At 35.7% G+C, this 13894-nt stretch overlaps 1 protein-coding gene across 4 annotated transcripts in view; it reads left to right on the top strand.

Annotated features, from left to right (window-relative positions):
• Nucleotides 1-13894, top strand: part of trim2a (tripartite motif containing 2a) — a 63755-nt gene that overhangs the window by 36762 nt on the left and 13099 nt on the right. For all 4 annotated transcript variants that reach the window (XM_030130852.1, XM_030130845.1, XM_030130861.1 and 1 more), the window contains 4 exons: nt 2753-2990; nt 3860-4011; nt 5152-5332; nt 10813-11536. In XM_030130852.1, coding sequence (XP_029986712.1) covers nt 2753-2990; nt 3860-4011; nt 5152-5332; nt 10813-11536 — 1295 coding nt within the window. The remainder of the gene's footprint in view (nt 1-2752; nt 2991-3859; nt 4012-5151; nt 5333-10812; nt 11537-13894) is intronic.

Below are 13894 nucleotides of genomic sequence, written 5' to 3'. Positions count from 1 at the left end.
AGGTTTTTAGTATTTATAGATATGTGAAGAGTAATGTGAAGATTGTTGTTTATTCTAGAAACCACTTACTTGCAAATTCCAAATAAAATATCCTCATTTAGAGCATTTATCACTGAAAATCACAAACTTGTGAAAATAACAGATAACGCAGTGTTTTCAGACACAGAACAATGCAAAGATACAAAGTTCATATTCATATTTATACAGCATTTGAACAAAGACAGAGTTCAGATATCAGACAAAAAGTGTAAAAAACTGTACCCTCAGTGGCACAAAGATATTCCTGCGTTGGCCGTGATGATAATGTGTTTGTATCAAGTCTGTTCTGTATGTTATGTTCCTCGGCTGCACCTGGTATTAATCAGATGTGCTTTTAATCATTCTGGAACAATCTACATCAAATCCATTTGTTTCTACATCACAACGTTTCCTCAAATTTGGCATCGTATACTAAACATGCAGGAATGCAAGAAAATATATTAGTACTATAATACTATACCATAATCGTTCTTTATCATTATTTTTCCCAAAGGTGCTGGTTTCACTATTGTTTACGTATTGTGTCTCCAGTTACACTTTTCCAGTATGGGATCAGTTGCCTTTGTTTCATTTCAACCTTCCAACCACTAGATGGCAGTTTTTGTGTGTTACAGTGACTGTGCAAGTATAATAAAAAGTAGCAGTAAAGAAATGATCAATAATAATAAATATATATTACCAATCAAAAGTTTGGACTCACCTTCTCATTTAAATGACATGAGATGGACCACAGATGGCCAACAAGTGCTCAGCATCACTGGGAACTCCTTCAAGACTGTTGGAAAACATTTCAGGTGACTACTTCATGAAGCTCATCGAGAGAATGCCAAGAATGTGCAAAGCAGTAATAAAAGCAAAATGTGGCTATTTTGAAGAATCTAAAATATAAAACATGCTTTAAGTTATGTTGCACTTTTTTTAACTACATAATTCCATATGTATTCATTCATAGTTTTGATGCTTTCAGTGAGAATCTACAATGTAACTAGTAAGGAAAATTAAAAACAAACAAACAAACAAACAAACAAACAAACAGGTGAGTCCAAACTTTTGACTGGTAGTGTATATATATAAAGATCTAAATAAAATAAATAAATGGAGGTGACGATTGTATTGATGAAGCTGTTTCCTATTTAACTCTTTAAAAACAGTTTTATGTGTAAAGAAGACTAAATGCACAAAAAAATGGTGGTAAGATCTTTTATATTTTCTACTTTCACTGAATGAAATCATCAATGATAATCATACATATCAAATATTGGTTCATTTTCAGAATTTGAACCGTTAAACCCTGACCATATTTTCAGGGGAAAAACGCCTAAAAAGACATACCCAAAGTAACTGAAGAATTTCTTCACAATAATAAGGTTCATATGGATGTTCTTGGTGTCTATGGACATTTAGAGACCTCACAGAATCTATTCCCATTGTCTAAAATATTGTATCTATTACTATGCCTGAGTAAACTGTAACAAACTAAAAGAGAAATTGGAATTTTTTATCCTCGCCTTTTTTTTTTTTTCGGCTGGATTGACAATGGTATGCATAAATTAATTGTTTGTGTCGGAAATTTTTAATAGCATATATTTCACCCCACAAAGATTAAAAATCATGTTTGAACATTAAAGTTTGTACTAAAATACACTTTTGATGTACTTTTATTAACATTAGGGTCTAAACTTTGAGCAAAAGTTGAAAAAAACATTCATTGTCCTGATTTATTATATTTTTATAGTAGATGAATATTAATATAATTTTTTCGGCCTGCAGGCGGGCTGATAGGGCTAAAGGGGTTTTAAATGTCAGTTTTTGATATGACGCTATTATGTTTCCTAATGAGAAATTATAATTAACGCACGTTTCTTTTCACACACACACACACACACACACACACACACATTTAACTGCTGTCCTCCATAACCAATGAACAGAAATCGCATCACAGGATCAACAACACAACAACTGGATTCGAAGGCTGGTATTAGAAAATGCATGATTTTCATGCTGTAATGGTTGTGGAATAAACAGGATAAATAATAGCAAGGCAGATTTATTTGTATAGCACAATTCATACACAGAGCAATTCACAGTGCTTTACAAAAATGGAAAAGAGACAGGTTAGAAACACACAATTACAATTAAAACATAATCAATAAAACATAAATAATATTTATTTTATTTTATTTTATTTCATTTTATTTTGTTTTATTTATTTAATAGGGACAGTGCATATTAATGAACATCTACAACAATTACAGCTGTAAATATGCCAGATTGTAGCAGCAGTGTTAATTTCCATCTGTAGTCCCTAGGCAGGTGACAAGAAAGACAGTTGGCAAAAAGGCAAAATATTGTAAAAGACATCATAAAAAGACAGTAGACAGAAATGCAAAACGTCCTAAAACCACACAGAACAACACAGTGAGGATGATCTACTGATGGTCACGGGCTTGGTTTTCCTTCATCCAATGTTTAAGTTGTGATTTGAAGGAGGCATATGATTGAGAGTCTCTTATGTTGAGCGGTAAACTGTTCCAATATTTAGTCCCAGTGACTGAAAGTGCAGTTTGTCCAAAAGTAGTGCGCCTGCAATTAAAACAAAAAAATAATATTGATAGTTATTTATTTTGTGCACATTGCAGCCTAGTCCAAACCCAGTCTTCCCCTCCAGACTCATCTCTAAACCTCTGGTCCCTCTGGTGTCCTGGTCCAGGTGTCTGCAGAACTACATCCCGGCTCACAGCCTCACACTGTCGTGCCCCGTCTGCCGCCAGACCTCGATCCTGCCGGAAAAAGGTGTGGCGGCGTTACAGAACAACTTCTTCATCACCAACCTGATGGACGTGCTGCAGCGACCTCCAGACAGCTGCAGCCAGGAGGCGGCTGTTCTCAACAACATCACCACTGTGGCCACGGGGCAGTTGCTGTCCTGCCCCAACCATGGAGGCAACGTAAGACTCAAATACAGCACGTACAGCCGCGGTTTGTCTGATTATTTTATGTTTGTCTCTCACACAGTGTGTCCTAAACACTGTCAACATTAAAAATAGGATATTAGCAAGAAAAAATTACTTCCAAATAGCATACAGAAAGTATTCACAGATAGAGAGGAGGGTTATGACTGTAGAGAAAAACTAAATATGAAACATTTCGCTAGAACAATGTATATTTCATATTGTTATAGTGGTTTTGTGGAATAGAATGGAACTAAATATCGAATAGTGTGAAAACATCAACAAATTTAAGATGTATGAAACCTAATTTTCCAGAGATATAGTATCAATGAACAGGAGTACAACAGTAATAGATATTGATGGTATGTTATAATTTATTCTCTTTTTCAGTCGTTTAGTAACTGACCTGTTCTTTGTTATGGAATGTATACATCAGCTGATTAACCAAATCATGTAAAACTGGGGTCAGACAATATAAGTTTGGCTTCTTCCTACTTCTTTTCAAACATAAAGTGTTGTTAAAGAGCCACAATGAAATAGCTGTACATTGTGTGGCTTTTCTTTTTTTTTTTTTTAGTTGATTTATTTCCTTTAATATATCAGTGTCCTGTTTTCATTGGTAATTTCTTTTTGCCTTTTGTTCACCTTCATCTTTTATTCCTACTTGTGTTCGAAATAAAATCCATCATTATCATTATTTGTTGTAGTATGTGGAAATGCTGTTTTTTGTTTTTATTTGAGATATCAGCTAATCCTTCAGTGCTTCCAATAATGATTAACGTCAGTTTGCTTCATCATTATCTGACTTTACCATCCGTACAGAGTCATGCCTGATTGAAGTCAAATGTCCACTTGTCCTGTTGCAGGTCATGGAGTTTTATTGTCCACCATGTGAAACAGCCATGTGTCAGGAATGTACAAGTGGTGAACATGGAGAACACCCTACTGTGCCCCTTAAAGATGTAGTGGAACAACACAAAGCCTCATTACAAGACCAGCTGGATGCTGTCAAGAGGAGGTACAACAGTAACTTCATGACAACGTCATTATATCACATTAATGTTTGAGTAGAGTAGAGTAGATAGAACTTTTTTTAATCTTTGGGCGGGGCTCTCAGGAAATTGAGGTTTTCATAGCAGCACAACACTGGATATACACACAAGAAATACTACAAGAAAATAGCAATAAAAAAAGCTATAAAAGAAAAAAAAAAAAAACAGTAGTGAAAAATTGCAATTGTCAGTTGGAAAGTACTAGTAGAAATAAGAGGAGGAGAAGAGGGTGTGATAATATTGTATGATAATATTATATTATGATATATATATATATATATATATATATATATATATATATATATATATTTTTTTTTTTTTTAATAATCACAGAATAAAAATTATAATAAAGTGGCAACAGTAATAGTAGTCATAACAACGATTTACAAGTAATAGAGGTATGTAGATAACAATAATAATAAGCTGGAATAGGCTCCAGCACCCTCCGCGATCCTAGTGAGAAGAAAACGGGTTCAGAAAATGAATGAATGAATAAGAAGAAGAAGAAGAAGAAGCAGTGGTGAGAGAACTAAATTAGAATTATGAAAACAATCATTGCACATTGGAATAAACAATAAACACTATTGCACCACAGAACTGCACAGTCCTCTGAGCAGAGACAGAGGACATGTCCAATGCACTGTCTCCTCCTCATGTCTCCTCATGTGGACCTGGTTGTCAGGGTTGGCTTAATGCTCCTTTCCTGATGTTTGGAAACAAATTGCCTCATCGACTGCAGTTACTATTTCAAGAGGATTAGCTGCAAAGTATACAACATAAATATCAATAAAAACAAATTACATGTAACGTTCACTGTGTAACTTTTCTTGTTTTCTCATTGTAGTGCCATCTTCTGTTTTAGAATATTAGAATACAGAATGTTGATATAATGAAAGTAACTATATTCTGACACAGCTGCTACTAAATATAATTGTTCATACATTGTTTTGTAAATGGTTTGATGAGTATTCTACTACAACCCAGCACAGCGTCTTAAGTATGTCTTCTATTACATGGACTAAATATAAACCCAGTCCTCCTTTATGTGCATGCACAATCATATGACCGTTGACTCCATATGAAAAATGTCTCCACATTCCTCCCAGGCTTCCAGAGATCGACTCGGCTCTGCAGACGCTGTCAGAGATCCTGCAGCAGCTGACAAGTCAGAAGAGCTCGATCGAAGATGGCATCCATACAACCTTTGATGAGCTGCAGAAGACCCTGAATGTCCGAAAGAGTGTCCTGCTGATGGAGCTGGAGGTCAACTACGGCCTCAAACAGAAGGTGAATGAAACACAAAGTTGTAGAACAGGTAGAGATTAGTTCAATCGGATTGATCAGTGATATTTGAGTTTTCTAATTAGCTTAAAGTAAAGAGCAACCATTACCTACACTATAAAGGCTGCAATAACTGGAAATGTCTGGGGAGCAAAAATGGGAAAACATGGAGGGAAATTTGCAAAGTATGGAATGAAAATTGGAGTAGAAAAGTTGACAATGGAAAATTGGAATATACAGAATGAAAAATGAATGTAGTGTGGATGGAATATGTAGTATATTATCCTCCTGAGACCCTGTAAAGCAGTGTTTTTCAACCTTGGGGTCGGGACCCCACGTGGGGTCACCTGGAATTCAAATGGGGTTGCCTGAAATTTGTAGTAATTGATAAAAAATTAAAATAAAAACACTAAAAAAATATATGGTGAGTTGAGAGAGACAATCACAATACATCAAAGACATGACAAACTGTGAAGCTGAAACTGAAGCACTGTGGTACTGTTTATCCTTAAATGTTCATTGTGGTCAGTTTCAGATGCTGCAACTCTTTCACAATTCATAGTTTGAGTTATTGTTTGTTCACTATTAATTGTCAGCCTTGTAAATCCAAGCTGGACTGACTGTACATATCCTGACCAAGGAAAATCAAATTCTCATTTTGTGCAGTAATCTACACCTGACTTTTCTGCCTCTGTCCATAATAACATACATTATATAGACTAATTGTCACCTAAAATTAATGATTATTTGCAACGTATTATAGCAAACTATTACATGATCAAAACAAATTAATTTTCGTTAAAAAAAAAAAAAAAAAAGTCTCTGTTTTGAATGTCTGGGGTTGCCAGAAATTTGTGATGTTAAAATGGGGTCAAGAGCCAAAAAGGGTTGGGAACCACTGCCATAAAGTGGAAATCTTTTACTTTTTTACATTAAACAGTTGTCTTGATTGGAAACTGCATAATGCAATAGTTTTTTCAGATGCATTTTTAAAATTTTATTTATTTATTTATTTATGGAATGTCCTTTGCAATGGACAGCCATTTCTTTAAGTAAAACTGTCAAACTTTTGTCCCCTACAAAGAACAAAAATGCATTGCTGGGTCTGCTGGAGGATATAGGACTGTATGGAAAGAAAAGTGGGATGTTTGGTGTGATGCTGGAATGTTATATTGGATGCATTTGGAGGATAAGTAATGAAAGCTGGAATGCATGGAATTAAACCATCAACTCTGAGAGAATGTCCCACATACAACTCAAATGAAATAGTGGCTTTGGTCAAATCAGAACTGCATCCACACGTAACACAGTGACTTGGATGTAGTTTAGCAGTGTGTATGAGCTCAACAGTGTGATGGTGTTATGTGTACAGACTGACGTTAGGATGTGCCGATGTGTGTAGAGCTGAATATGAATACAAATAGATATTCCAACTCATTTATTCCCTCAGCTATAAGGCTACTTAATGCTGGGAAGTGACTGAAGCTGATTTGATTTGCTATTTATTGTGTTTTTATTATTTTTTAGCATGTGTGTCATCTCATTTCATTTCACTGTTGAACTTAATGCCTGGTTACAGTTCTGTGGGTACTGACAAGTGAGTGTGTGTGTGTGTGTGTGTGTGTGTGTGTGTGTGTGGCTGTCATATGCTGCTATGAATGTTTTGCATTTGTTTGTTTATCACTAATTGTTTGGACGTCCAATAAGGCGGGGTAACTGGGAACTGAACTGTCCTTCGGGGATTAATAAAGAAGTCTGAGTCTAAATCTGAATATGTCTGTGATAATGATAGATGTTGTGTGTACAGATTAAGACATGTTTATTTTGTCTTAGATAATATGAGATAGCTGGTCTATGCATGAATTCTGGTGCAATAATGTGAAAAGTATAGTGTATATAATATATGCATGGTTAAAATACCTAGCTATTGTACAGAATTTTATAGTTGTTTGTGCTTTTAGTGTTTTTTATGGAACATCTTCTGTAGGACAACAGATGGAAACTAGCCTTTAGCTAAAATCTGGAGTGTTTACATTCATGTGAAAACATGTATGTTCATTAATGCTCACTGTCCAATTCAAATAAATAAAAATAAATAAATAAAATTGGACTATATGGAGTTAGGTTGGGGTGTATAGAATGAATGAATTTAGAAGTAATAAAACTTGGAATATATGGAATGAAAGTTTGAATGTATGTATTGAAACCTGGCAAATAAGCGATGAAAGTTGGAATACATGGACTTAACTTGTAACATATGGAATAAAAATTGGAATATTTGGGATGAAAGGTGTAATATATGGCATAAGAAGTGGAATATATAGAATGACCTTGGAATATTTGGTGTGAATTTGGAAGATAAGAGACTGATTGAAAATTGGAAAGTATGTGATGAAATTTAGAATACATGGAATTACATGTGGAATATGGAATATTTGCAGTAACAAGTGTAATATATGGAATAAAAGTAGGAATTTATGGCATGAACTTTGAAGATATGTGATGAAACTTGAAATATATGGACTTGTAACATATGCAATAAAAATTGGAATATTTGGGATGAAAGGTGTAAAATATGGCATAAAAGGTGGAATATATAGAGTGACCTCGGAATATTTGATATGAATTTGGAAGAGAAGTGATAAAAGCTGGAACATATATAATCAGAGTAAACTACTCTGATTATATATATTGTATATCTTTCAAGTTATGGACTGAAAGTTGGAATATACTGAATGAAACTTGTGTATATTAGTTATATTGTGATGTTTGCTTTGGCGTACTCCGACTTTGGTCCAAACAGGCTGATAAGTGTTTTCTTATCACACAAACGCTGTCATCACTTTCCTGTTGAAACCCTATAATAACTGTAAAACTGAATAATTCTTATTAACCCTTGTATGGCGTTTGGGTCTGTGGGACCTGTTTTCATTTTTTATTAAAAGAAAAATGATGAGTAATTATTTGTTTAAGAATTTTTTCCTCTCGTATCTTGATTATATTACATTTTATTAACAAAAAGCAAAGTAAAAACAAGTAGCACTAACTCATAGATGTGATCTAACAAAGGCAAAAGGCAAATATTAAACATATACTACTTTTTATGTTGCATGTAATTGGGATAAAGTAAACATCTCTTGAGCATTTTAGCATAAAATTGTTTGAATATGTTGAATTAAAAACCCACCACACTCACGAACGCTGGCTGAATAACAAAAACCTGAACACCACACAAGGGTTGTTTTACTGTTGGTTTACAGAAGAGGAGGAAATACACGTGTAAGCTATTGAAATTAATTCAATATTGACCTGATTCTGATCTATTTTTGTTACTCAACAGCCTGTTGTTGCTGATCTATGCGTCAGGGGCTCAGCTGGTCTGATAGGTGATTAACAGGCCCAAAGAGGGGGGGGGGGGGGGGGCACCACCCAAATCCAGTCAGCCAATGTGGTTAAGAGCCTGTGCCACCCCCTCAGGGAGCATCATCACATGGGTCACTAATGATTTACAATTGAGTGGCTGGTGTGCACAGTCCAAACATGGACCCTGGGGGGAATCAGAAATGTGACTTTGACTTGTGTTGTTGCTGTAGCTAGATGGAGCCAGTGCACTTAGGCTGATTAGGGTGTGTCATGTCATGAGCACCAGGCGAACACACCACAGCTCTACTCTTTATCTTATGCTGGTGCAGTGATCCATATTCTTACAGTGTCTGGCAGAAAAAAAAAGTAAAAGTAAAAAGAAAGAAAAGACTCCAGTTTGAGCTACATGGCTAAATGGCCTCTTGTGTTGGACGTGAAGAGGAGTGTGACGGTCAGATGAGGGTGAGTTGGTTCTTTTTTTGAGGGTGTGGTCATAATGTCATGATTCCGGCTCCTAAAGTGCATTTGTTTTAAGCTAACATGACAGTTTATTAATCCAAGTGAGATCCACGTTTGCTTGTTTTGAGCTAAAAGTGAATGTATGGTGTCACTGTCACATGATGATACATTTAATGGAGTTGTCAGAGATAGATGATTCATTTCACAGACGCATTTGTTCATGTTGAAACACATGGGACTCATGTTTGTTTGTTTCCTGCACAGTCACTGCAGTAAATATGTATAGATTTTTGGAGCGATCACAAGTAAAGTATAGTCATATTTCAAAACAAAAAGGTAAAACATTTCATGGGCTCTGATTCAAAAATTTGAGGATTTTCCCCTTTTCTTGGTCTTTGAATTCTGTAAATTAACATTTTGGGAGTTTGCACTGCTAATAGAATAGAATAGAATAGAATAGAATAGAATAGAATAGTCTTTATTGTCATTGTGTGAACAGTGACATTAAGAGTGCTACCCCAATCAAACTATATATGAAATGAAATGGGAATGTTTGTGATAAAAGGTGTGATATATGGCATAAAAGTCGGAATATATGGAGTAACACTGGAACATTTGGGATGAATTTGGAATATAAGTGACTAAAGGTGTAATATGTGTAATGAAAACTGGAATATATGTGATGAAGTTTGAATATATTAGTTGAAAATGGAGAAAATATGAAATGAAAGTTTGAAAAAATTGAATTAAAGTTGTAATGTATGGAGTGACGTTGGAATATATGGAATGAATTTAGAAGATAAGAGATGAAAGTTGGAATATATTGATTGAAAACTGGAAAATATGTGATCGAATTTAGAATATATGGAATTATGTTGTAATATATGGGAATAAAATTGGAATATTTGCAATGAAAGGTGTAATATATGGGGAGAATTTTATGGAATAAAACATGAATGTATGGAATGAAATAGATGTAGAGATGATACATAGTGTTATAAAGTGGTGATTATCACAAATGAAATGAAGTCTGTATGTTCTATTTAAGACAGAAGTTGTTGTGTTTGTAGAATTCAAATTTTAGTCCAAAAATGGCGGAAATTCTTGAACCATAGATGCTTTTATTGCAGTTTTTATGCTCCTGTGTTTGATGACAGTGTCTGTGAGCCCAGTGTGACTGTTTTTTTTTTTTTTTTTTGATCAATGTATTTTTATTCATATTCAGTCTTTCAAACATATAAAAAGTGAGACAAACTCTGAGACATATAACAGAGGAATAAGATGCCACAAAAAATAAATAAATAAATAAATAAGAATTAAAAATTAAAAAAATGTAAAAATTTAAAAAAAATTAAAAGGTTCCACTATGTAATTATCCAATTACTTTGTACACAGCACACATTAACCAGGGTCAAGGTGCATTATCAGCTGTTCTACATAAGAAATAAAAGGTTTCCATATTAAACTTCCCCATTGTTCCATTCAATGTATATCTAATATTTTCTATTTTAAGGAAAAAACATGGCATCACATATTCATCTGCCAAAGGAGAGGCATTTGTCATTTTTCTAATTTAAAAGAATGAGTCGCTGTGCTAAAAGCGAGGAGTAGGCGATACTATTTAACAGTGTGATTGTGTTTTCCCCTGCTGGTTCTGTGTTTAGGTGCTCCAGGCCCAGTTGGACTCCCTTCTGCAGGGTCAGGAGGGCATCAACAGCAGCTGTAACTTCACAGAGCAGGCCCTGAGCCACGGCACCGAGGCCGAGGTGCTGCTGGTGAAGAAGCAGATGAGCGAGCGGCTCATTGAACTGGCCAGCCAGGAGCTCCCTCTACGGCCCGGAGAGAATGACCAGCTGGACTTCCTGGTGGAGACGGAGGGCCTGAAGAAGTCCATCCACAACCTGGGAACTATCGTTACAACAAACGCTGTGGCCTCTGAGACCGTGGCTACCGGTGAGGGGCTGCGATACTGTGTGGTGGGAGTGCCCACTTCTATCACCATCACCACTAAAGACAAAGATGGAGAGCTGTGCAAGATGGGAAACGCGGTCATCACTGCTGAAATGTCCTCACCTGAAGGTAGCAAAGGTGAAGGAGAGATAGTGGACAACAAGAACGGCACCTATGAGTATCTGTTCACAGCTCCTAAAGAGGGGACTTTTCATTTAGCTCTGCGTTTATACGACCAACACATCAGAGGAAGCCCCTTTAAGATCAGAGCCACCAAGTCTATAGATGTGTCACCCACTTCAGACGGCATGAAGAAGAGGCTGAAGTCTCCCAGCAGTGGACACATCAAGCAGAAGGCCATCAAGAGGCCGGCTAGTATGTACAGCACAGGGCGGAGGAAAGAAAACCCCATCGAAGATGACCTCATCTTCAGAATTGGTGAGATTATGTGTTACTTTACCAGCAGAACAGAAACTTTACATTTTTACCCCGAGACAAGGGGTATTGTTTTTGGTTCGGTTTGTTACCTCTGCCAGGAGGTATTGTGATTACTTTGCTTTGTGTGTTTGTTTGTTTGTTTGCGTGTTTGTTTGTTTGTTAGCAACTTTACGGAAAAACTATTCCAACCATCTTTACCAAATTTTACCCACAGATAGGCCTAGGCCCTGGGACGAACCCATTAAATTTTGGGCCAAGTAGGCCAAAGTTCAAGGACACAGCAAGGTGACAACATCTACAATTTTCCTATCTCTCATCATTGAGCAATTTTCGAAAATTCATAAAAAATCCAAAACAACTCTGATTAGCCTCCAATTTGATACACTCATAGCTTATAACAATATTTTGTATCTGGCTCAAAATTGTCCACATCCACTGTGGAACGTGGACTCTGTGGACCTTTCAATTTAACATTGAAAATCCCATTTACGACACATTTTTCATTATAACTCAACAAATATTGATTGGAATTTAATATAATTTGACATACACATGACTGGTACCAAGCTTCAACTTTTTTCTACTGTATGGAACAACGTTGAAACTGTTTAATTTAAAAAGAAAAAGTCGATCCACACATGCACACCATTTGGCTTGCTTGGCGGAGGTTTACGTTCTCTGAACACTTGTTTGTTTTTTTAACATTCTAGCAGCAAAACTTTTGGTTGAATTCATACCAAATTGGGTTTATAGACACAAAATAGATGTGGTTAGATTTTGTGAAAAGTACGTCAAAGTTAAAAATTTTTATGATTATTTTTGCGTCTTTTTTTTCCCCATTTACTTATAATGGGTGAAATTTCTTATGTCTCTAAAAACATCAATTTTGTTTCAATTTACTTCAAACTTGACACATGTATAGAGGCAATGGATATGCGGACATCGGTACAGGCATAGACATGATGACATCAGCTGGATTGATGCTAAAATAAGCTACAATACGTGGGAGGGGCGGGGTTTGTTGTGCCTGGCACCACTTGTTACATTTTCATCGGGGTTTGTCTGTCTGTTAGCAAGATAACTCAAACATTAATGGACGGATTTTGATGAAATTTTCAGAAAATGTTGGTACTGGCACAAGGAACAAATGATTAAATTTTGGTGGTGATATGGGGGGGAGCTGATTTGCCTTGGCAGAGGTCTACGCTCTCCGAATCCTTTTCTAGTTTCTTTCGTTGTTAACACTCTAGCAGCAAAACTATTGGTTGAATTCATACCAAATTGGGTTTTTAGATTGCCAGTGACACAGAATAGATGTGGTTACATTTTGGGAAAAGTAGGTCAAAGTTCAAATTTTGTATGAATTTTTTACATCTTTTTTTCCCCATTTACTTATAATGGGTGAAATTTCAAATGTCTTATAAAACATCAATTTTGTTTCAATTTACTTCAAACTTGACACATATATAGAGGCAATGGATATGCGGACATCAGCACAGACATAGACATGATGACATCAGCTGGATCAATACCAACATAAGCTACAATACGTGCGAGGGGCGGGGTTTGTTATGCCTGGAACCACTTGTTACATTTTCATCGGGGTCTGTCTGTCTGTTAGCAAGATAATTCAAAAAGTTATGGATGAATTTTGATGAAATTTTCAGGAAATGTTGATACTGGCACAAGGAACAAATGATTAAATTTTGGTGGTGATCGGGGTAAGGGACTGATCTGCCTTGGTGGAGGTCTGCTCTCTCCAAGTGCTTTTCTAGTTACATTTGTTACCTGTTCATTAAACGTGAAAATGTGTGAAATTAATGTGTTAAAGGTTCAATATGTACAATTCACAGATGCTCAGGTATGAACTGAAGTGTGTGTCAGGGTCTGTTTTGAACTGGGAGCTGCTTTTTGTTTACATTAGCTAAAACCATTTCCACACTAATGATGACGGCCTACATCCATGATAATAAGACTTGGAATTCTCACTTTTACCTCATAGCATAAATGGAGTCTGATCACATCAATGTGAACAACATAGACTCCAACACAAATCTTACATATTGAACCTCTAAATTCCTACTTTACACCAATATACACACTATAATGTATAATGACTAGGTACAGTATAAAATGTCAAAAAAAAATAGTGATGCACCTGGTGGCTGCTTAAGCCAGTGGAACTGTTTTCATAGGGCTTTTTTTAGTTATCACAATACAAAGAACAAGATTTAATTCACTCAAATAAAAAAACTCGAGAGAATTTGTAACCATTAAAACACAAAGCAACTCAACCAACACAATATAAATTGATTGAAGACTTGGGAAGAGAAATGATAGAAAGTTTAACATCCATCT

Source organism: Sphaeramia orbicularis, chromosome 1 (genome assembly GCF_902148855.1).
Source record: "Sphaeramia orbicularis chromosome 1, fSphaOr1.1, whole genome shotgun sequence".
NCBI classification, from domain to species: domain Eukaryota; kingdom Metazoa; phylum Chordata; class Actinopteri; order Kurtiformes; family Apogonidae; genus Sphaeramia; species Sphaeramia orbicularis.
The sequence above is the reverse complement of the archived record's forward strand: the minus strand, read 5'-3'. Positions and strand labels throughout refer to the sequence as shown.